General features: G+C 37.6%; 1 protein-coding gene across 6 annotated transcripts; it reads left to right on the top strand.

The window, feature by feature from the left end:
- The first annotated feature begins 953 nt into the window (after positions 1-953).
- Positions 954-17,458, top strand: LOC307172787 (polycomb protein SCMH1). Of its 6 annotated transcripts, none has more exons than XM_079895391.1 (16): positions 954-1,058; positions 2,436-2,482; positions 3,494-3,574; positions 4,626-4,696; positions 4,804-5,038; positions 5,685-5,773; positions 5,957-6,203; positions 8,383-8,627; positions 10,662-10,832; positions 10,921-11,047; positions 11,152-11,352; positions 11,845-12,012; positions 12,107-12,238; positions 13,424-13,564; positions 13,923-14,065; positions 16,255-17,458. In XM_079895391.1, the coding sequence occupies exons 2-16, from the start codon at positions 2,458-2,460 to the stop codon at positions 16,375-16,377; spliced, it is 2,199 nt and encodes a 732-aa protein (XP_079751517.1). In that variant the 5' UTR covers positions 954-1,058; positions 2,436-2,457; the 3' UTR covers positions 16,378-17,458. The 6 variants fall into 6 exon arrangements, with proteins under 6 accessions (XP_079751517.1, XP_079751519.1, XP_079751521.1 ...); XM_079895393.1 differs by having other exon boundaries at positions 967-1,058; positions 3,497-3,574; XM_079895392.1 differs by lacking the exon at positions 954-1,058 and adding an exon at positions 1,727-1,824.
- The last annotated feature ends 4,723 nt before the right edge of the window (positions 17,459-22,181 follow it).

Below are 22,181 nucleotides of genomic sequence, written 5' to 3' on the forward strand. Positions count from 1 at the left end.
GTTCACAATCCTGCATTCTTCTTCTTACATAAACCCAAAATAAGTGCTACAAATAAAAAAATCTGTTGTCTTCATCTCATAACAGTGAAAGTGATGTGATGTGAAGGCCAAGTATGCCTTCAGGAAGATTTTTATTTATTTTATTTTTTACAAGCACTCTGTTGCACACATATTGTGGAGGGACTTAATATTTAATTAAATACATAATGGATCTTTTTCACAGACTGTGACGTTTTAATGGTCATCAGCATCACAAATCCTGTAAAGTTTTTTAAAAATGTTTTTATGTATGTACATGTACACTATATATATATATATATATATATATATATATATATATATATATATCCTATAACACTATACTTAGTAGTATATTACCGTTGCATCAAATTACAAAAAAATAGTTAACGCTCCTGTGAGGGTGTTTCTAATACAGCGGCTGTGGGAGTGACAATAAAATTAACATCTTTCTCTCTTCTGACTGCCATTATCAATATCTCTCTTTTTTTCTTTTTTGAAAGTTGTGACAGTGGAGTTTTTCTTTTGCTATTTGAGCAAATGGGAACACAAAATTATATTTAATGTATTCTCTCAATAACCGCCGCTATAGAAGTTTACCCAACTATGACGAAATCCGCTTCTGAGAAACCCGGAAATGTGAAAAGGGTCTATAGAACGTTGCAATAAATAAAATTACAATGAATTAAATGTAAGTAAATAAATAAATAGGCTAAATGTGAAATGAAAAATGTGAAATAAATAAAGAGTAAGGTTTTTTTTATGTAAAATGATAAGTGACCTGTTCAGACGGACACAAGAAACGAGTTTTTATTCCAAACATTTTGGTGAACAAACATACACATTATAGATAACTAGCATTGCCTTATTGACCCACTTTGATAGGAGTCTAATCGTCCCGTACAGTCGCGTGCAGTGCAGCCCCTCCCCTCTCCACGCGCTGCTACTGACACACACAAGACTACACGCGCACTAAAAACATGGCGGATAAACACTAACCCTCACACTTGAGAAATCACACAAAAACCTTTCCGCGCAAGGTAAACAGTCCCCTTCCTACCGTCCGTAATAATTGCGTAGCAGTTATTACATCACTTTGTAACTTTAGTTTCGGAAAATGTAAAGGGAAAACACAAAAAGTGACTCAAGAGAGTTGCTTGAGGTTAGCATTTAGCTAATGCTTGTTGTATATGCATTGGAGGTGTTGCCTTACAAAAACAAAGACCCAAATAAGTATATTTTACTGTTCGTTTCCTAGGATCGAGGTCAGAATAGCGTAAAGAAATATGCAATTGAGAAATGCGATACGAAACATGGCATGATGCTACGTAGCATAGCAGCGTTTTGTTGAGTGTGGTGTTTTGTATGCTGTGTTCTTAAAAGTCTATTGTTTTATAGCGTTAAATGCACATAAATCATCCCTAGAGAGTTTGGCATGATTTTAAATGTACAAAAAAAAGAAAGAATAAGCTTTTGTTCGAGTTGTCGAGCTGGAGGAGTGTAGCGTCCCAGTAAAATGAGGCTGTAGTGATGCTTGGTTCGTGAACGAATCTTTTAAGTGAACGATTCATTATCCATTTCCATGGATCGACTCATATTTTTCTCCTCTCATGCCTTTCGTAGCACGAATGAATCTTTTTTAATGAACTGATTCAAAAGACTCGAGTCACTGGGATGAATCAAATCCCTGCCACTACTGCGCGCTGTCATTTATGGAGAGGGAGGGACTGTGTGTTTGGCGCTCAAAGGCGCTCTGCATTTGAACAGAGAACTGGAAAACTGGGAGACAAGGAGCCATCTTTTGAGGTATCTGTACGCATACAGTTAGTTTTTATTGATTCAATCTGCATTTAGACATGAAGGAGCGGTGTAAGTTACGAACACAGAAATTATATCAGATGCGCGCGAGCAGAATAACTAGTATTGACTGAAAAAAATTTGACTGCTAAAAAAAAAAAGATGGTTTAACGGGATCTTATCGTTTATAGTATTATTATCTTGTTGTTGTTGTCTTATTATTCATTTGAATATGAAGGGTTCCGTATCTCTTAACAGCACTGCCCAAACATGTCGCTTGTTGTTTACTACTTCACATTGACCTTTTAGGTCATTGCTGGTTGTTAAGCGTCTGACTCAACGACCCTTTGTGCCAGTCCAGAAAGAAAAATGTTAGAGGGGTCAATCTGTGTGAGAAAAATTTCCTTTTAGCTAGTTGTCTTATCCATGTCCATGTTATTGTCCTTTTGGGAATATAGCTGGTTGGCAGTGTTCAGCATTTTGAGAATGAGAGAGCAGTGACAGCTGACCAGGACAACAATTCACTGCCTGAGAGACAGAAATGCCACATTGTACCACACACAACAGACATTAATGTAAGAAAACAGGTTTAAAATCTCAGTTTTGTGTTTGTTTCGCAGAGAGGTTGGGAATAGCTGGATCATGAAGAAACCTGTACCACAGAAAGGTGAGACTCTTATTTGTTCAGTATGTTGATATTTTTGTTGATTAATAAATTAATATTTTGCAGCATTATTTTTGAATAGAAAATATTGGCATTTTAATTAAATGTTAAGTTTTTTTTTTAAACAAATGTAAATAAATGCATACATGTTTAATAAATGTATAAATAAATATTTGTTTATAAATTAATGTATAATATCACATTATACTTTGTCAGATTGTCACTGACACATTCATATAAACTCAATATAAATAATACTTCACAAAACCTTATTATGTCAGCCAGTTTGAACATTTTACTTTTACAATTCATACAACAATGTTTAGTTTGCAAGACATATAAACACATGATTAATGTAAGATGTGGGGCACATAAGATGCAGGATTTTTTATATTATTTATAAAACCATCATTTGTATAATTTATCAAAATAAAAAATGTTGTTTTCGTTGTTCTTGACCCATGTAAACTTGTATACAGTCGGTGATCAAATAACAACAAATTACAAGCAGGATCACAAATAAATACAATATAATAAAATAATATATACAATATATAAATATAAGATACAATTGAAATAAACAGTGCTTCTTCAGTGTTTTTTTAAGTAGGTAAGAAATACTGCAGAAATTGAATAAAGTAATCAAATGTAAAACAACACTGCAAAGTCTTCACTGTGTAAATTAAATATAGATTCATCCTTATTTAAGTAATAACATTTGCTCAGTCAACAGCAGTGAAAATGTACTCGTTCAAGTTTTTTTCTTTTTTTCCCCCTTTTCCTTTCCCTTTGACCTAATCCGCTGATCTAATGTATTGACACGTATGATTTTCAATCAATTATTTACGTTCATTTAAGACATAACAGACTGCTTATGAAGATAGTAAGATACTCGCCAAGATTTGCATTTTGTCATAATTTCGATAATGAAAGTTATCGGGGGAGATATTCTGACTTATCAGGCTAAATAAAAAATGTGGTGATTTCTGATTTTGAAGTGTTTTCCTCTCCCAGTAGCTATTGAGTGGAAAGATGGCAGACGGATCAAGCATGCTCGCAGTGGCCGTCCATCTCGTGTGCCATCACAGTACCAAGGTAGCAAACTCACTACACTTAAATACCTGCTTTGAGTCAGATATCTAAATTGGGACACATTCAGCATTATAGTGATTCACATCTGAAAGTAGTCTGGGAAGACTTTACAATCCTCTACGGACCCACTGAAACTCGATTCACCATTGGCTAGTAAATTTTTTCATTTACTCGCCAGACTTTTTACATGGAATGCAAGAACAATGCAAATTAAAACAAATTTACATAAATATAGTATAAATATCAAACAAAAACATAAATCAAACATAACATAAACATATCAAACATAAATATAAAAAAAGTTATTTAGTCAAGAGCATTGAGTGATTCTTTTTTTGGGGGGGGGTTATTCAGTCAAGAGCATTGAGTGAATTGTTTTTCTTTTCTTTTTTTTAAAACATTAACATTATAATGAACATTAAAAATACAGACATCAGCAGGAATATTAGGCTGCTGTCACTTTAAGACATAATGCACAGATTAGGGATGTGACGGTGAGGATATTTTCCCACCGGTTAATCGACGTAGGACAACACCGGTAATACCGGTATCAGTGACAGGGGCTTTTAAATCGCTAATTTAAATCGAAAGTAAAATGTGCGCGTCCGCACTGTCGTTCCAAAGAATAGTACAACGGCGAGCGTGTCGAGTATAAATGCCTCGTCTGTTTGGGGAGGTGCGTGCTCAGGCAGCAGATGCTCGCGCTGCGGAGCCAGGTGAAAGTATAAACAAGGCTTAATGGTGCGGAGCAGAGCGAGCGTTTTCAGTTTATTCCAATGGAGCTCTGTTCTGCTGGCTTCGCGCCCGTGCGCATTTTAGTTTCGCTTTTCAAACTAGCGCCAATTCAGGGGCGGATTGCGTGAATGGTGAGTTCATTAGCCTATTATTCTTAATGAAAAATGCCGTTATCATATCGCAATCATTAATCATTCAGATTTAGATTATATCTCACTGTAAACCATTATGTTGTTAGTCATGTAATGGAATGGTAGACACTAAAGACAAAAGCCTATAAGAGCTGTTTGATGCTGACATGTTTACCGCTATTTTTAAGGGCATTTCAGTTGGGAGAAGTACCTGAAAGAGACAGGAGCAGTCGCTGCTCCTCCTCACTGCTTCAGACAAGTGAGTGTTTTCATGCACACATGCAACTGTGGAACACTTCATTATTTTGGACCTATTTTAAATGTCATACTACCACATTAAGATAAAAATATGACCCTTATTCTCAGAGCACTACCCCTCCAGTGAATGAGTTTAAGGCTGGCATGAAGTTGGAAGCTCAGGATCCTAGAAACACTACATCGACCTGCATTGCTACAGTGGTGGGCCTGACGGGTTCTCGCCTCCGCCTGCGACTGGACGGTAGCGACAACAAGAATGATTTCTGGCGCTTGGTGGACTCTGCTGAAATCCAGCCCATTGGCAATTGCGAGAAAAACGGAGGCATGCTGCAGCCGCCACTAGGTCTCTAGAATCTCACAAATTTAAAACCTTGATTCTATTCACAGTGAAATCTGCTTGTTAAGACTACGTCATTAAGACGTAACAAATACTGTGTCCGGGTCCAAACCTCCACTCCATCTCAAGTGAGAATACTATCCCAACGGCCATTTATGAGCAATATTTATGTATAGCTCTTTAAAACTCACAATGTACACTACAGTCTCTGGACAATATTTGAACAATTCTGAAAAGATGCATCACTGTACAAGATGCAATGGAGATTTTGGTATGGAGAAAAAGGTTAGGATCATGACGTTTCTGTAGTATTACAGCACACCGTTTACTTTTGGTTTCTGATAGAGCGCTTGGACCCGGAAACGGTGACATGTGACGTCAGAAGTAACAAGCGGATAGATTTTTTTAAAAAATCATTCAAGTGAAGATAAGTAATTTTACCCCATTAGCACCATCTTTTGAGTTTAGCTAAAGCACAATACTTTACATGATTTTAATAATGCCAAAGAGAAAATTAAACAGAGCACAATAAGATTGTCAAAGTGCTGTTTCGTCTTGCAACACAAGTAATCAGCAACTTCCTTGCCTTCATAAAAATGTGTTTTGATCAATTTGGAGTGATATTTGACTCTAAATGTTCTGTGTTCTCTAGGGTTTCGTCTGAACGCATCATCATGGCCCATGTTCTTATTAAAAACACTCAATGGAGCAGAAATGGCCCCAGCCCGAATCTTTCACAAGGTATCTGTTGCAAACCTACAAACACACACAATTGGTTCAAAGTCAAGTTCATTGTTTTTGTTCAGATATTATTTTAAAATGTTCTGGTTATTTGATGCTAAATGAATACGTTTGCCTTTCACATTTTTTGTCTGAAATGTTTTTCTTTCACTCACATTTCCCTGCATCTCTTTGGCCCTCCAGCAAGAGCCACCTGCCCCAGAGCAGAACTGTTTTGAGGTGGGGATGAAGCTGGAAGCGGTGGACAGGAAGAATCCTCACTTCATCTGTCCTGCCACAGTGGGCGCGCTGCGGGGTGTGGAGGTGCTGGTCACCTTTGACGGCTGGCGGGGCGCTTTTGATTACTACTGCCGCTACGATTCCAGAGACATCTTCCCCGTCAACTGGTGCACGCTCACTGGAGACAACCTGCAGCCGCCAGGCACTAAAGGTATGGATCACTTAGAATGAATTCAGACTCTAGTATTCTGACAAGTGTTTGCATTCGCATTCATGCACAGAGAAGGATGGAATTAAGATGTTGAGGAACAAAAGACCTAATTTAAAGAGGCCAGTGCTAAATACACTCTCACATTTGTGAGAGTATTACCTATTGTTTTAGAGGGGTTTTAGAGATTGAATTAGTGATGTAATGGAAAAGCACATTTATGCAATTTACACTACCATTCTAAACTTTTTGGGGTCAGTTTTTTTATTTAAAAAAAAAAAAAGTAATACTTTTATTCAGCAAGGATGCATTAAAATGATCAAAAGTCACTAAAACTTTTTACATTGTACATATTCTATTTCAAACAAATTCAGTTTTTTTTTTTTTTTTACTTTCTATTAATCAAAGAATACTGAAATAAAATGTATCACAAAAGTTTCCCAAAAAACATTAAGCAGCACAACTGTTTCAACATTGATAATAATAAGAAATGTTTCTTGAGCACTAATCAGCATATTAGCCTGATTTCTGGAGGATCATGTGACACCGAAGAGTGGAGTAATCTGTATTTCTGCCATCAGAGAAATAAATTATATTTTAAAATATATTAAAATATTAATTGTACAAATATTTCACAATATTATTAGACTTCTTTTACAATGTTAAAAAAAATGTTTTTACAAAAGTTTACAAAACTTTTACAGTCTTACCTGTGAGTTTGGGACTCTTACCTATTGTTGTCTTGTAAATGAGAGTGGTTTTAGTGAGTTGAATCAGTGACATATTGGAAAATAACTTTATGCAATTTACATTATGTACATTTATGTTTGTAACAAATGTGGTAACCGGCAAACGTTCAACTTAAAACTTCAATCACAAAATAAACATAAACCGCAAGTAAAGTGGCAGCCACTCACTTATGACTACCGCATAAACTAAAACAAAACAACAACATAAAGTCCAGGTCTGGTCCTCTCTCATTCTCCACTGTCGTCATTCCTCCTTTGGAACTACATGAATGTGAGGAAATGATGTCTGGATTAAAATGTTTGGGTGACGTGTTCCTTTAAGTAATAAAGGCATTTGATAGAGAGAAAATCAGAGAGAACTTGAGAGTTTTGGTTTACAAGGGGTTGGCATCCACCCAGCTGGAACGGCTGCAAACCCTGTGCCCAATAGCTGGCGTCGCATTGAAGAGCTGGTGTGACTGTTTGAGTGGGATGAGCGAAGAGGGTTAAAGAGACAACGCAAGGCCAGTTAGTTTAGCAGAGGAGGAAAAGCCTTGTCAGGCCTCTAAATACATACTAAACTTCACAGCTCTTCGTGGTAAGCAAGTTATGGTTTTTCATTTGTGAATGTCTTCATGCTTGAAGGAAACTTGGAAAATGTGTAAACTTATCAGCCTGGGATAGAGCCAAAACAAACTCCACCGTTTTTGTGTATAAATGACTTTCAGGGTTAACAGTACTAGAAAGATGGTCATCATGTCACTATGAGCAGACTTTAAAGCTTTAGAGTGAAGATCGAAACTAAGGGGCAGGAAGGAAGTGAATTGACTGAGAGAACGTGATGCCACAAATTGACACACACTGCAAGATCAAGAGCAGACCCTAGTTCTGTGAGGTCGTGTAGTCTTCATTTCCCTGAATTGGATGAGTGCAAACTGCAATCATGGCCTCAGTAACAGGTCTGTAAAGCTCTGAAGTGTTTGTGTGTGTGTTTGCTCTCTTTTAGTTGAATTTGCTAATTAGATTTTTCTGGTGTTTTTTTGTTTGTTTTTCCCCCTCAATTTAAGTCTGATAAATCTTTAATGTGGGTAGTTTATAGACTTTTCAATCTGTTTTGCTTTTTTTGTTTTCAAGAATCTTAATTCAGATGTTTGAATCTTTCTCTCATCATGTTTCTTAAAATCTCTCTCTCTCCCTTCCTCTTTTCATGTTGTGCACTCTCTCGCATTTTTTTTTTCATCTCTCTCAGAGGCCACCAGCACCAAAAATGTGTAACACAACTCGTTTCTTTGTTAAAATGTCTCAAAGAAAAATGGGTCAGCTCTGCACACAAAGCCGGTCTCTCTTCATCTTCTGCCTCTGTTTGTTGCTGCATGATGTGTTGCATTGGCCAGTATGATCAGTATTTTCTTTTTCTCTTTTCTTTTCTTTTCTCTATTTTTTATTTTTTGCAGTTGGGTTACCGAAGACGCTAGGTGCACTTGGTGCCCTACCAGATAGTGGCTTAGAGGGGACAGGCATGCCTCCTACGCCAGGCCGACCCCCACCCCAGAAGAAACGTAAGCCTGGCCGCAAGAAAACCAAACTATCCGGGCCCTGGGGTCAGAAAGGAACACTTGGTTCCCAGACAAGTCAGCCTGGAAAGGAACTGGAATCTATTAAAATCCCCAAAAAACGAGGCCCCAAACCAGGAAGCAAGGTATAAAAGTATTTAGAGTCATCATTATATGAAAAGTAGTCAAAAGTAGAGGTCTGTGGTATTGACAAAAAAATATATCTAGATATCTTCTGGGATTTTGTCGATAACGATAATTAGACAATGTTTTGCTGAATGTGTTATTGTTCTAGTTCCTTGGCAGGTTTAGGACTGCCATGAACAGCTGAAAAGCTTTTGATATTCTCTCATATTCTGTCCAGTGGACAGTTCGCAGCAGTGACAGAAATAAAATTTTCCAATATCTTGTTTGCACATGACGGCGCAAAATGTAGATGGAGGGCAGGAAGCAATTTTCTACATGGGAAGCACTATCACAAACTCAAAATGCCTATGTTTTGCGTCGTTTATGGTTGCTCAAATCGATCAAACTTTGAAACAACAAGGAGCTTTTACCGTTTACCAAAAAGTTGTCGCCTTTAGTGGCGTTTTGTGTCTGCTTATACTGAAATTAATATGGATTACCTTTTTTGTTTTTGACTTGAAGTTAAATATTCACATTTTTCATGGTATCGTTTGCAGGGAAGAGAAGCTATTTTATCGCATTGCATGATCATTTGATGTTTTCACTGAAGTTTTGAAGAATTCCTTTCACAATGTTGATCTGGTTACCGTGAATACAGTGTCACGTCCTGGGCACTCGCTGCTGCTTCAGCCATCATTCGGTAGAAATGTCCAAATAAAAATGTGTTCAACAAGCTGACAGAAGTCAATCCATTTCTTTTTTGGGAAGGTGTAATGTAACTTAAGTTTTATTGTTGTCATAGTAAACATTCACTTTCCCATATGGCTACGGAGGAGAATCAGAGATGGTCACATTCAGCGAGTGAGAGTCATACTCACAAATGTAATGTTAATTATTAAACTAAACAAAATACAAAACTTTCAAAAACACTCATCACTGTGATTATTTTACTGAGTTATAGGCAGGAGGATTAATCAGTGACATTATTACTAGATTTGCTATCCGCCGTCTTCCCGTCACCTCCTTAACCTGCTTTTCTTAGTGTTTTTACACGTAGAAAAGGCGAAAAAGCGTATTACATTGTCCAGTTTTCTCCCTGAACAATGATGTGAGTTCCTATGGCAATTCTCGACACAGCATGAATGACCTACAATGGTGACATTTTTCACAATCACGATAGAAAATCAAAATACTGCCCTAAACTCACTAGCAGAAAGGCAGCGCAATATAATATACATATATACATTTCTCTTGTAATAGTGACTAAACCAGCACAGTATGGAATCTCCTCCATCTCGTCCATTCAGCTTTTCACTTCCTGCTCTGAATTTCACAGGTCATCAAAATCACGTGACTGCAAAAAAGCTATAAGTTTAAATAGATGTTTACCTTTCATGGCAGTTTTACCTTTATAAGGGCTTTTCTAACCTAATTAAATGTCATCTTTTATATAAAATTCTTACATTTAATCATAAATTTAGTTAGAATAATAAGACACTATAGAGTTGTTAGCAATCAAATGAAATCAGCTTCAACAAAATCTGCCTTTGCAATGCAGAAGTGTCATAGAAGTGGCATTTAGATGTATATTTACACTGTTTAATGCATTAAAGTGCTATTAAACCATTCAAGCGTGATAAGACTCAAAATCTGTACTGGCACACTGTCTGAATCTCCTGACAGACACACACGACTCATGCGCACAGAAAGCCACTTCAGACAGCGCGCCGGCCACACTGAGTTCTCTTTCGAGATTTAACGGACAGAAACACACAAAATTATGCCAAAATGCCCTCTTTGTCGAGTATCCTCATATCCACCAGTAACAGCATGGGGGGGGGGGGGGGAACACAATGCTTACTGTAAGTTTAAAAGGCCAATGATTGCTAAATATGCTTTATGCGAATGAGATGCAATGAGATACTATCCATTTAGTTTCCATCTGTTTTGCTGGGATAGTGATAAAGTGAAATTGATCTTGTTTAGATCAAAATATTTACCAAAATATTTTAAATGAAAGTTTGAATGTGTTGTTTTTTTACGTTGTCTTCTAGCTAAGCTGGGCCAAAAGGACAGCGTGGCTTGAAGGAGCAATTGGAGGTCCTGGTAGACCTATCAGCAAACCCAGAGGCAAACTGCCAGCCAGCTGGGCCCAGAAAGTGCAGCAGAACCCAACAGAACCCATCAAGATTCCAAAAAAGAGAGGCCCCAAACCTGGCAGCAAGGTGCGACTTAGTCTGCTGAAGAATCGAAAACTAAGGCAGTGTTATTTATGCAAATTTATCCTGACTGTGCTTAATTCTTTGTATACAGAGAAAGCCCCGATTGGTACCCAATCTTATGCCCACCTCCCCAAGCAGTAGCACTCCAGAGCCAGACACCAGCTCAGTTCCACTGGACAACGCCACCATTCCCAGCGCCGCCCTACAGGCCCCTACAGGTACCGCAAGTGTCTTAAATATTTGAATTTAAAGTTTGCCATGGTAAAGAAATTTTCAGTCCTTGTTGTATGCTGTCTTTCCTAACAACTTCCTTGTGTCTCAGTATGTGTGTACTTGAATAAGTATGGAAAAGTAGGTCCCCATCTGGATGCACGGCGTATGCAGTCCCTGCCAGATCACTTTGGGCCTGGCCGAGCTTCCTCTGTGCTGCAGCAGTGTGTTCAGGCCTGTGTTGACTGTGCACATAACCAGAGCATAGTCTTCTCCTGCCTCAAACCAGGTCATGGAGGAGAGCTCATATCAGGTAAGCACACACCCACAAACCTAATAGAAATTAACTAAAAGCCTCTAAAGTGCTATTTTGACTTCTTGTTAGGGCGGAATGTTCTGATAAAAATTGTGATTGCAATTTAAAATGGTAAACAAAATAATATATGTTTTAATTTACAGTACTAACTCCTTCATTTTCAAATGTTAAATCATCAAGCATTATGTGCTTTCCCAAAAGCACATAAACAACCCAAAATCAGAGCACATGCAGAGATGTGTTCTCTGATGAACAGCATTTACTGCAAACCGAGCCGCACTGAAAAAACCCCACAGTGCTGCACTTAACTCTGAAACATGCAGTACATATTTATCTAATAAAATCGCAGCATTTGCATTCGATAAGCACACTAAGCCATATTGCGATTTCAGTTGTATTTAAATCCATCTTGCAGCCTTACTTCTTGTTTTTAGTTTAGAGATCATAGACTAATAATAACCACAGAATTTTGCCCATTGACTTTTACAGCCTACTTTGAACAGCAGCACCACACTCTAACACTGCCGGCAGTGAACAGTGTGACGTATCTGCTGCGCTTCCTGGAGAAACTCTGTCACAACCTGCACTGCGACCCATTGTTCGGCAATCAGCCCGTCCCTCTGGGAGGAGTTCACTATGACAGCCGGACATACACAGGTCAGCGCTCATGCGTGCAAGCGTTACTCTCTTTTGTGCCTTTTTGATCTTACAGTTGTGTAGACATAAAAAGAGGGCCTTGTATATGTTGTAGAGAGGAGAAACTTTGCAGAAAGTCTGAGTTCTGGACCTGGTCGAGGCACTAAGAGATTCCTTCAGCATGACGCCTACCATAGCAATCCTGTACCGCACAAAATAGCTAAAAACCACCGTATCTCCTCAGAAGGTATTTCACACTGTTCCACTGCTAAAACAGCGTTTGCCGTTTTTCTCCATCGCTTTGAACATTTTCCAAAACGGTCTTAACATTCTCTAAACTCCAAGTGCAATTGTCACAACTGTTTGCTGGAACATCAGAACTCCATTGCATGTCTACAAAATGTAGTAACTCACCCAAAACATTTTATTCATTTATCAAAACCTAGTTATTGTCAATAAATTAGCATATGCCACCAAAATAAAAAGTGTTTTTCTCATCACGTGAGCCACACTGGTGTTTAGTTTTTCATCATGACACTGACTGCTTTCTATATACTACACAAGGATGTCTGTTTTGTCTAGCTCTTTTTAGAGCTTTTTAGATACAGATTTCAACAGTAGGTAAAACTTTACAGGGAAAAGTCAGTACTATAGATTTTTTTTTGTTACGTATTTATACAGTGCATTTATTTTTGTTAAAATGTGTTAAATGTAAACATGTAAACTTACAGTTGCTTGTTCATTTTTACACACTATTGTCTTGTCCTAACACCACCACCACCATACATTCTTACATACCTTCCTATTGCTCCTCCACAACAAGCAACTGTGAATTTTTCAGTTTACATGTAACACATTTCTACAAAAAATAAATGTACTGTATACAGTACTGCTGTAGGTGCTGCTGTTTAGGGTTGTGACATTCCTCCCATGTTCAAAAATGGTAGTGATTGTGCTGGGCAAACTCCATATATACATATATGATTCCAAACTTGATTGCATGATTGGTAAGTTTGTAATTCCTGTTTCATTAAAATGGCTAGCCATTTGCCAATTTAACAGATATGACAAAAATTCCATGTCAGATTTTGATAATTGAATTTATAATTTTGCATGTGATGTCTCATACGATGAAAGAATGTTACTGAAACAATTTTACTGAGAATCAACTCATTAGTTGCAAATTGTAGACAATCATACTTACTATTTTGCGAACACATGCCAAAACATGCCCTTTGCCCGAAGTTCAAATCTGATGTGAACAAGAAACCAATTGTTCAGAGATCTGAACTTATTTTTTGAGAGAGAAAAATTCTGATTTGAGAATTGATCCAAAGCGATCAAGAAAAACTGTATCAGTAAACTCTATATGTGTTATGGCCTTTTCTAAGTGTTAAATGGTGTGCGTTTGTGCATTTTTGCGCTTGATCAGAACCCTTCCTGATAGAGAATGGGGTTGGCGGCTCGGAGGTCTTGGAGAAAACACATTTGTCTCCCGGACATGGCTTGTCAGTGCGTCCCCTCTCTCAGAATAGCAGCTCACCGGGGAAACTACATCGTCTGGGCTCAACAGGTACACAAACTAGCCCACCGTTGAAGATCATTTGCATGGACTTAAATCTAATTTAAACACGGAAAGTTTTATTTCTACACTATTTCTAGGTTACTAATCAAATGTAAGCAGATTTGTGACACTGACTCCTCTGTACAAAAAGTCTAACTTTCTGGATGGTTTACGTAGTTCATGCAGCTTGAGTGCTGCTGTTAGCAAAAGTAGGACAAGTATTAATATTTCAGTCCAGTCGTGGTTTCAGACTTTTGGACCCCACTGTAAACCTTATTCGGGAATGCAGTTATGTGAACAAATTATGGACTTCAAAATCTCAGAAGATCTTGATTTTTCACTGATTTGTCTTCTGACTGCTGCCCAGGGTCCGAACGCTTTCTGAGCTCGAGAGAAAGCCCGCGACCCAGTGGACAGGACCCCAACCTGTGGACGGTGGAGGACGTCATGCAGTTCATCAGAGACATCGACCCTCAGCTCGGACCACACGCAGACCTCTTCCGCAAACATGTAAGTGAAGCAAGTCTTGAATTCAGTTTGATCAAATTCAGTGGTATATCACATCTTTATCATTTTAAGAGGTTTTACATTTTTGGACAGAAAAACAAAAATCACTGTTCAGCCTAATGTGATTTCTTAAACTTCAAAAGGCAATAATTTATTTTAAAGTAATTTGACCACTGCACATTCAAAGTCAAAATGCTGTGCTTTTGCGTGTTCGGAGCAGTTTGCAATCAATGAATACCACATATTTAAGCCAAGCGATTGCTTATGATTAGGGATGCACGATATATCTTCCGTTAAGAAAATTTGGCCAATATATAAAAGCCGATAAATAATGTATTATTTCCTTCAGCTGAGACACTTCAGATGTGCACTGTTCGCCATGATGGTTTTGAATAGCTTGAAATATGATTGGAGTCACTTTGAAAAGGAAAATACAGTTAAGTGGCACATGTGCGGCACAAGTCTGTCACATAGGTTACATAAAATTATAATGAGAACACTACTGTAAAAGAAGGTTTTGAATTCTTTGCGTGTCCGTGTTTTAGCGCGTTGTTAAGGGCACAGTTTATTGGCACATTGACATTTATAACTATGATTGGGACTTTCATATTACATAACATTATAAAGAGAACAGTATTGTACAAAACGTTTCTTTTTTGGGTTTCAGCGCGTTGTTATAGGAAGAGTGCATTCACAACAGGAGTTACACATTCTGACTAGCACGTAACTTAGTTTAAGTTAACTTGTGCATTTGCGTCGTTTTGTGCAGATTTAAGTTGTGATATTATGTATAAATATGATTATTCTCATATATGATGTGTTTCGTTGAGTTAATTAACCCTCTAACAAAGCGCTTCAGTTTACCGTTGTTCGTTCAGCTCTTCAGCTTCAGCGCACAGCTCAAACAGCAATGATTTTATTTGAAAAAGTAATATTAATTTTAGATGTTTCTTTTTCAAAAACATGAATGCATTATTAATAATAATAACTAGCACTTTTATTTTTCTCATATTGTTTTCATAACCAATATGGTTTAATTCAAATAATTTCATTATTGTACGTGCAGAGGCTATTCCATTTTTATTTAACCATAGCATTCTTTATATGCAAGAAATGTTTTTCCAGTGACTTATTTGCATTATTTAGGCATTGTATTATTTATTTGTAAGGCAATAGATTATTATTTTTTTGATAAAGAAAGTTGGCCATAGGAGTGTAAAATTAATTTTAAAACTGGTTCAAACAAGGCTACTGTACTGTATATGTTTGATTTATGTAGAAGTGCTTGGCTTGTAAGACATGGCTTTTCATGGCGAGACTTTTTTATAAACAGGCTCTCAAAGATTATATAAAAACTTGGATTTAGATTGAATAAAACATGTCTTAAGTATTTTAAACCTGTTTTACTGGTAAGCAGTATTAAATCCTCATTAAATGTGTGCCCCAGCCTTTTTAATTAAGTAAAATAATTTGATATAAATAATTTATTTTTAGATTTTATGGGTTTGTAATTAGTATTATTTTTTGTTCAGTTCTCAAAAAAAGTATGATTTTAAAAACTCTGCAGATACCCTGGAATAAAGAGATTACTTGAAGTGCTGTCTCTTGTCTTTAGTTTTAGCTTTTACCTCCTATGATGCCATTTTTAGACAGTTGAAGACTCGCAGTCTCAAGCTTGAGTCTTAAAGTCTGCGCACACTGACATTTTTTCCAGTTTCAGTAATTTCACCATCCAAAACACATTTAATCCGTTGAAGGGATGCAGTCTTGTGTTGGTTTGATGTAGCATGCTGATCGATTTGATCATTTTACGATGAATCTTAGCCTCTGACAAAGTTCTGACAGTGTCACAAGAAAACATTTTGACAATACGTAACATTTTTATTGTAGATAGAAGTCACCTTTATTTATATAGCGCTTTTTACAATACAGATTGTATCAAAGCAGCTTCACAGTGAAAACATGAAAATAATACAACAAAGTTTGTTTCTAGAAGAAAATTGCATCATCGTCCACCTTAAGTAAGGCAGATCAATAATATTGTTGAATATTAAATGTCCCCAACTAAGCAAGCCAAAAGCCAAGGCAACAGTGGCCTTTGTGTCCGATATCCTTTACACATATTCTGTCTTATTGTTTGTGCAATAAAATGCTAAACATTGTCTTGTCTGGGTGATACTCTTCTGTTACAGGAAATTGATGGCAAAGCTCTCCTCCTTCTCCGCAGTGACGTCATGATGAAATACATGGGGCTGAAGTTGGGTCCCGCTCTTAAACTCACCTTCCACATTGACAGACTGAAACAGGGTCGTTGACCTTAATAGCACTTGAACGGTTTTCTCTCTGATCCTCAACCCTTTACCCCTTCCAAGCACATTTCAAGATGCACTGCATGCTGGGATCCTTACGTCCCCCCAGTACTGTTGCAGGTGTCGGCAAGCTTTCGAGCTCCGCCCATCTCTTTTCCCTCCCCTTTGTTCGATACTTCCTTTCTCCTGGTTTAAATGCATTCTGTTATGAATTATAGCACTGTCATGACCGTTTTTATGACGGATATCCTCACGGTTGTTCTCACGTTACATTCACGGTTGTTTTTGTACCGTTCCGGAACATTTCACATGTTTAGACTTGACTGAAGCAGTGAAGTGGACAGTATACAGGCCATTTTTAGGCCTTGATTTTTATGAAATACGTTTAATTGTATATTGTTTCACCCTACATCAAATAGGGTGTTTTGTATGGCTTTTTTTATACAAGACTGATTTTCTTCAATTAACTCCAGATAAACACTAGATCCCCAATCATTCCAGGGATCCGTCCGGACTGACACCTCAGAAACCATTACTGAACCTCCATACTTTATACACAGCACATTTAGGAATTAAGATGCGTTCACACTAGACTTTTGAGCATGTCAAATGACTTCAGAACAAATATGGGCAAGATTAAATGATGTCACTCTCTATGTCATCTGTTTGAATCAATTGTAAATGACAGATAACAAAACATTAAAATTGTTATATTATCTAGTCCACTTTGCGGGAACCCTGCAAGCTGTACAGCTTTGAAGTCTCTATTCTTTCCATTGCATTGAGCCAAAAGGTCAATCTGTGACATTTAGATACGTTAGTTAAATGTGTTTTTGCTATACCAATTGTCGGTTAAAAACAAAGCGCAAGAGTTCTTAGTATGTACTTGCATTCATACTTTCAGATGCGTATGAAAGGAAGTCTAGTGTGACTGCACCTTTACTGCTATTATACACTCTGCCTGTATTTTATATTGTGTTGATGTTTACATTGTCTTTCTTGTACTTTTTATACAACATGGTAGAGTGCATATGTTGACAGCGTTATTCTCCGTAAGTTGAAATAAAAATACGGAGCTTTTCCTCAGTTTCTTTTGTCTTTTTTGCCTCAGATCTCAGAGTAATGATGTGTGGTTAGTTTCTATGGAGTACATACTATGTTTATATTATATTTTGTGGGACACTGTACAAATTAATTCTGTGACACTTGTATACATAACCTAAAAGGAACTTTGCATGAAAAGTAGCTAGTTCACACGTTGCATATCTTAACCCAAAAGAAAAGTGGCTTTATTAGAACCTTACACTTAGATTTTTTTCTGTTTGTTTGTTCAAAAAGAACAAAAAATTAATTGTTTAAGAGTTTGTTGAAAGTGTTGTGTACTGTATGTGGAAAGTGTCATGTATGATGCTGGTTCAACACCTTTATCAACCACAGGGGGGCAGAACAGCTCTTTTCTGTTTCTTTTGTTCTATTTTTAAGCATTCTGGCTGAAGAGCATATAGACCAGAGTCTCCAATTGGAACAATTTTAGAAAGATACTATTTCTGTTAAAGAGATTTAATATAAAATATACAATGTTTTGTTTCAACCATGTGAACGTCATGTTTAGTCAGTAAAGTTATAATATAGCAAACCAAAATTAAAGCAATAGTTGTCAAGAATTACTCCATTTCTGAGTACCACAGCACATAATGAAAGTGCTAGTGGCGGTTTTCACTGACAGACATGGGTGCACTATACGTGCCGAGTGGAGGGGATGTCACATACTGTAAATCTTACCACAATATCAAAAAAACAGGAAGGCGCCTTTCAGGGTGCAATACGTTGACCAAATCCCTCAGTCAAAATCGGTATGTGTGCACAGTACAATACGCGAATAACAGAGTCGTGACTTACAAATCCTTCTGTAGTTTGTAGTGTGGAAACCCCCTCTCTATCATACTGGCTGTACCAACATTCTATAGAAACATTTCTGAGTTTCAGTGTGCAGTCTGCATGATTACAACCGGTCCAGATTTTAGTCATTATGTGTTTGCATCATATCTTCAAAACTCTGTGTACTTTGATTAAATGTTGCTGGAGTGTTCTGTGCCCTCAAAACACACACACACACACAAAAAAACTGTTTTTTCTCAGGCTGTGCTATCTAGATGTCATTAAGGTCTTATTTCAATGAATATATTATGGAGAAATGGAGTTTAACTGTAAGCAAACACCCACCTTGTCATTAATCATTAAGTGTTTTACATGGTCTACTTTCAAAACTGATTTCATGTATCATCAATATCTTAAAAAAAGAATATTCCATGTTCATGACTCTCTGATACTATCATGTTGCTAACTGCGCCATTCTATTAAGCAATCCAAAAGTTACTGAAATATTAATTTAAATTGAATTTGTTATCAGTACTAAATTTATTGTAATCTACATTTCTCTCACCTCATCCACCATTTCACTGCATTCTGGGATTGCTTTCTTTGTGAAGGATCCATGTGAGATATCTGGAAAGCAGCATAATTAGCCTTTGCGTCTAAGGTGCTTTAAAATCCACCTTACTAGGTTTTTGAACAGATCAATGTTTAAATGTGAAAAGGGTGTGATTTCTATGCCATTCACGCCCTGTACTTTTTCCAAACAGGTTTCCTGAACACTCCTCATTCTTCATTGGTTGGAAAAAACAGGTAGCCCTAACCCAAACTCACACCATTGGTTGAGCCACTGTTGCTATGTTGGGCTGGTCAGAGAATTTCCATTTGATTTCATAATTGAAATCCATAACCAAAAAATTTGAATTCCATAACCAAAAAATTGCACTTTATGCAATAAATTCTTGTAGCTATACTTTGGAAATGGTATGAATTGTAATGTTCATCTCATAGACTTCCATTGAAAGTGCTTGACTGCAAATATGTTTGTTTTTTTAATCAAGCCTACAGACAAGTTGAAATTCTTTTCTGTGGTATCTTAATTTGTATTGAATCCAATACATTCCTTGAACATCTCATATCAACTCCTCAAAGGACTGCCAAGATGTGTCAAGAAACATGTCAATTTAAACTGATTTTCAGTGTTTGCGGTCAGAGCAAGTAGATTTAGAATTCAAGAGCATCCAGCAAATTCAGTGGTATTCAATCGGAAGAGCAGACAGGTGCTCTCTCAGCCAGACATGCTACAAATATAAAAATGTGTCTGTCAGACTCCTAGAATATTCTGAATGCTTAGAGCGCCGACACACTGTTGTGTGCCAGAGGGTGCTGGGTTAGTTTCTACCATCTGTGATATGGGTTTTGACCACTTCCAGCCCCCACTCTGTTTTTACAGCTTTATAGCTTGCCTAGTGCTGTTGCGCATCTTAGAAACCATGTTGCTCACTGATGTTTCGGAAATGTTGTTTGGTCGTACGTCATTTGTCAGCGTGATGATAATCTCTAGCGGGCAATATCAAAACCCACATGGCCTTCTCAGTCTGCTCCTTCTCGACCTGCCAAAACAATGTGCTTGTGATTCTGCCACAGTGCTCTGGAAACATTCGGAGCACACACTTTGATGACCTCACCTGGATAGCTCGTGTTCAGTGGTGTCCATCTGCCCATTGGTCGTTTATGTTAAAGCCTGATGGTCTCAGAGCTGGGGGATATCGGTAAAACTCGCCGATAAGATAACACAAGAGCTTAAAGCCACACCTACATACACACACATGCACGCACAACACTGAACAAACAACAAACACTGCCACTCCTACATCAGCTTGTTGAAGCTGGCCTGGCTGAGAGGTATGCTTCACACAGGAAAATGAATAATTTACACAGTGCCCTTAACTTCAAAAGCCCAAGGCAATAAACAGTGGAAGGGGAGGGGAACGATGGGTGCAGAGAGGAGAGAAATCTCCAGCGATTTTAGCTGTCAAACACTCTCGGTGCCACGGCCTGCCTAAACATGTGTGGCATCATCATTTGCACATGTATAATTAAGATATTAATATGTGTAAAGACCTGTGATGGATCAGATCATAAAGGTGGTTATGGTAGCTCTCTTAAGTAACTAGGTCTAGCTGAAGCTTATCCAGCTTTATCAAATTAGGATTGCTAGCTGGCAGTCAAGCGAAACAAGAGCAGGAAGTGTGGTCCATCACAATCAATTTCTTGCATACGTTCACACATGAATGGCACGTGGGGCGGGGGGTAAAACCAATTGAACTACGAAAAACATGTTATTATTTGAAAGACAGTCAGTTGACAGAAGAGAAAACATGTTGATGCGTGTCTCAACCATCTCTCTTTTCCTGTATTTCTCTTTGTGATATGGTGATCTGAAGCTAATAGGCTCATTAGATCACATGCATATAAATAATCTGAATGGTTTTTGCAGCCTGGTGCTATAAAATAACCTTTTAAAGTTCTGTGGTTCTTTAGAAAACCTGTTTCAGATAACATGAGGCCTTCACTTTTCTCTGTTAACAGATGATAACTTGCACTAATATGCTGAATGTAACCTTGAGAACTTTTTTTTAAATCCAAAGAACCAAAGAACCATATAGCAAAATTAGGAACTCTAGAAAAACAATGTTCACAGAAAAATTAAACGTCTGTCATCATTTACTCATGTCCTTTCAAATCTGTATTTTTTTCTTTCTTCTGTGGGACACAAAAGAAGATATTTTGATAATTAAAAACCAAATCTGTTTACATTCTTCATATCTTCTGGAAGGAAGAATAGGCCTTCAGTTGTACAGGAGGGTGAGTACCAAATGATGACAGAATTTTGGGTGAACTATATTTACATTTAATCATTTAGCAGCCGCTTTTGTCTAACGCAACTTGAACTATCCATTTAAGGTCCTATATAGCACTTTCAAAGCATGGTTCTTTATGGAACCTTATAAAAAGGGTTATATTTAGCACCAAAAAGGCTTCTGCTATTGCTATTGTTACAAGCAGAAGAACCCCATTTGGTACTGTTTAGAACCATTTTTCTTAAGAGTGTAGCTTTTAGTATGAATATGTTGGCCTTAAGGTTGTGAATAAGCTGGTGTGTTCCAAAACAATGACAAAATTTGCATTTAGGAGATATAAGCATTTAAAACTTACAGATTCTCACTTCCGCTAAAATGGATCACAGATTTTTATGACATCACCGCGGACTTAAGCTTCTCATCACATCTTCTGTCCAATCAAATGCTCTCTAGAATCTAAAGCATCCCACTGCCTATGCAATAAATACCACCTGGCCAAAGCAAGCGTTGACATGTCACGGAACAATATGGGTTGGAGATGTGTGTTCGGTTGCTCAAATGCTCGAGTTTTATTCAATTTTCCAACTGTATGTTGGTTAAGAATGAAATGGATAGAATTTATTCACACCTCTACTATTACTGAATCCAACGTATCATCAGCATTCAGATTCGCTTCCACGGTGCTGTCAATGACTTGCAGTCTGTGAGGTAAACTAAGGCCGTGTGTCCACCAAAGTGTTTTTTTCACGCGGCTGGCTTATTTTACCAATTGTTTTCAATAGGAGCGCCGCGTTTTTTAAACGCCATGAGCGTAACGAGGCGCTGAGCGTTTTTTTCACGCTGAAGCGCTGAGTGCTTGGCGTTTTTTACCAGTCACAGAGAGTTGAAGAATGTTCAACTTTGGGTAAAACGCAGCGCTCATCACTGTCACTTTTTACCCAACCGCCCAATCACAGTGGAGGAGAGGCGGGACTAATACCACACCGACCAACCGCCACATTCTGCTTGTACAATGTCAACAGATGACAACAACAAAATAATTGAAAACAAGAGCCAGAGAAAATACGGTACATT

Source organism: Squalius cephalus (genome assembly GCF_949319135.1).
Source record: "Squalius cephalus genome assembly, chromosome: 15".
Classification (NCBI taxonomy): domain Eukaryota; kingdom Metazoa; phylum Chordata; class Actinopteri; order Cypriniformes; family Leuciscidae; genus Squalius; species Squalius cephalus.

Bases quoted from the DNA above. Each gene is read 5' to 3' on its own strand.
- LOC307172787 (XM_079895391.1), top strand. From the start codon at position 2,458: ATGAAGAAACCTGTACCACAGAAAG. The intron at 13,565-13,922 runs GTACACAAACTA...ACTGCTGCCCAG, and splicing joins ACATCGTCTGGGCTCAACAG to GGTCCGAACGCTTTCTGAGC. The intron at 14,066-16,254 runs GTAAGTGAAGCA...CTTCTGTTACAG, and splicing joins CAGACCTCTTCCGCAAACAT to GAAATTGATGGCAAAGCTCT.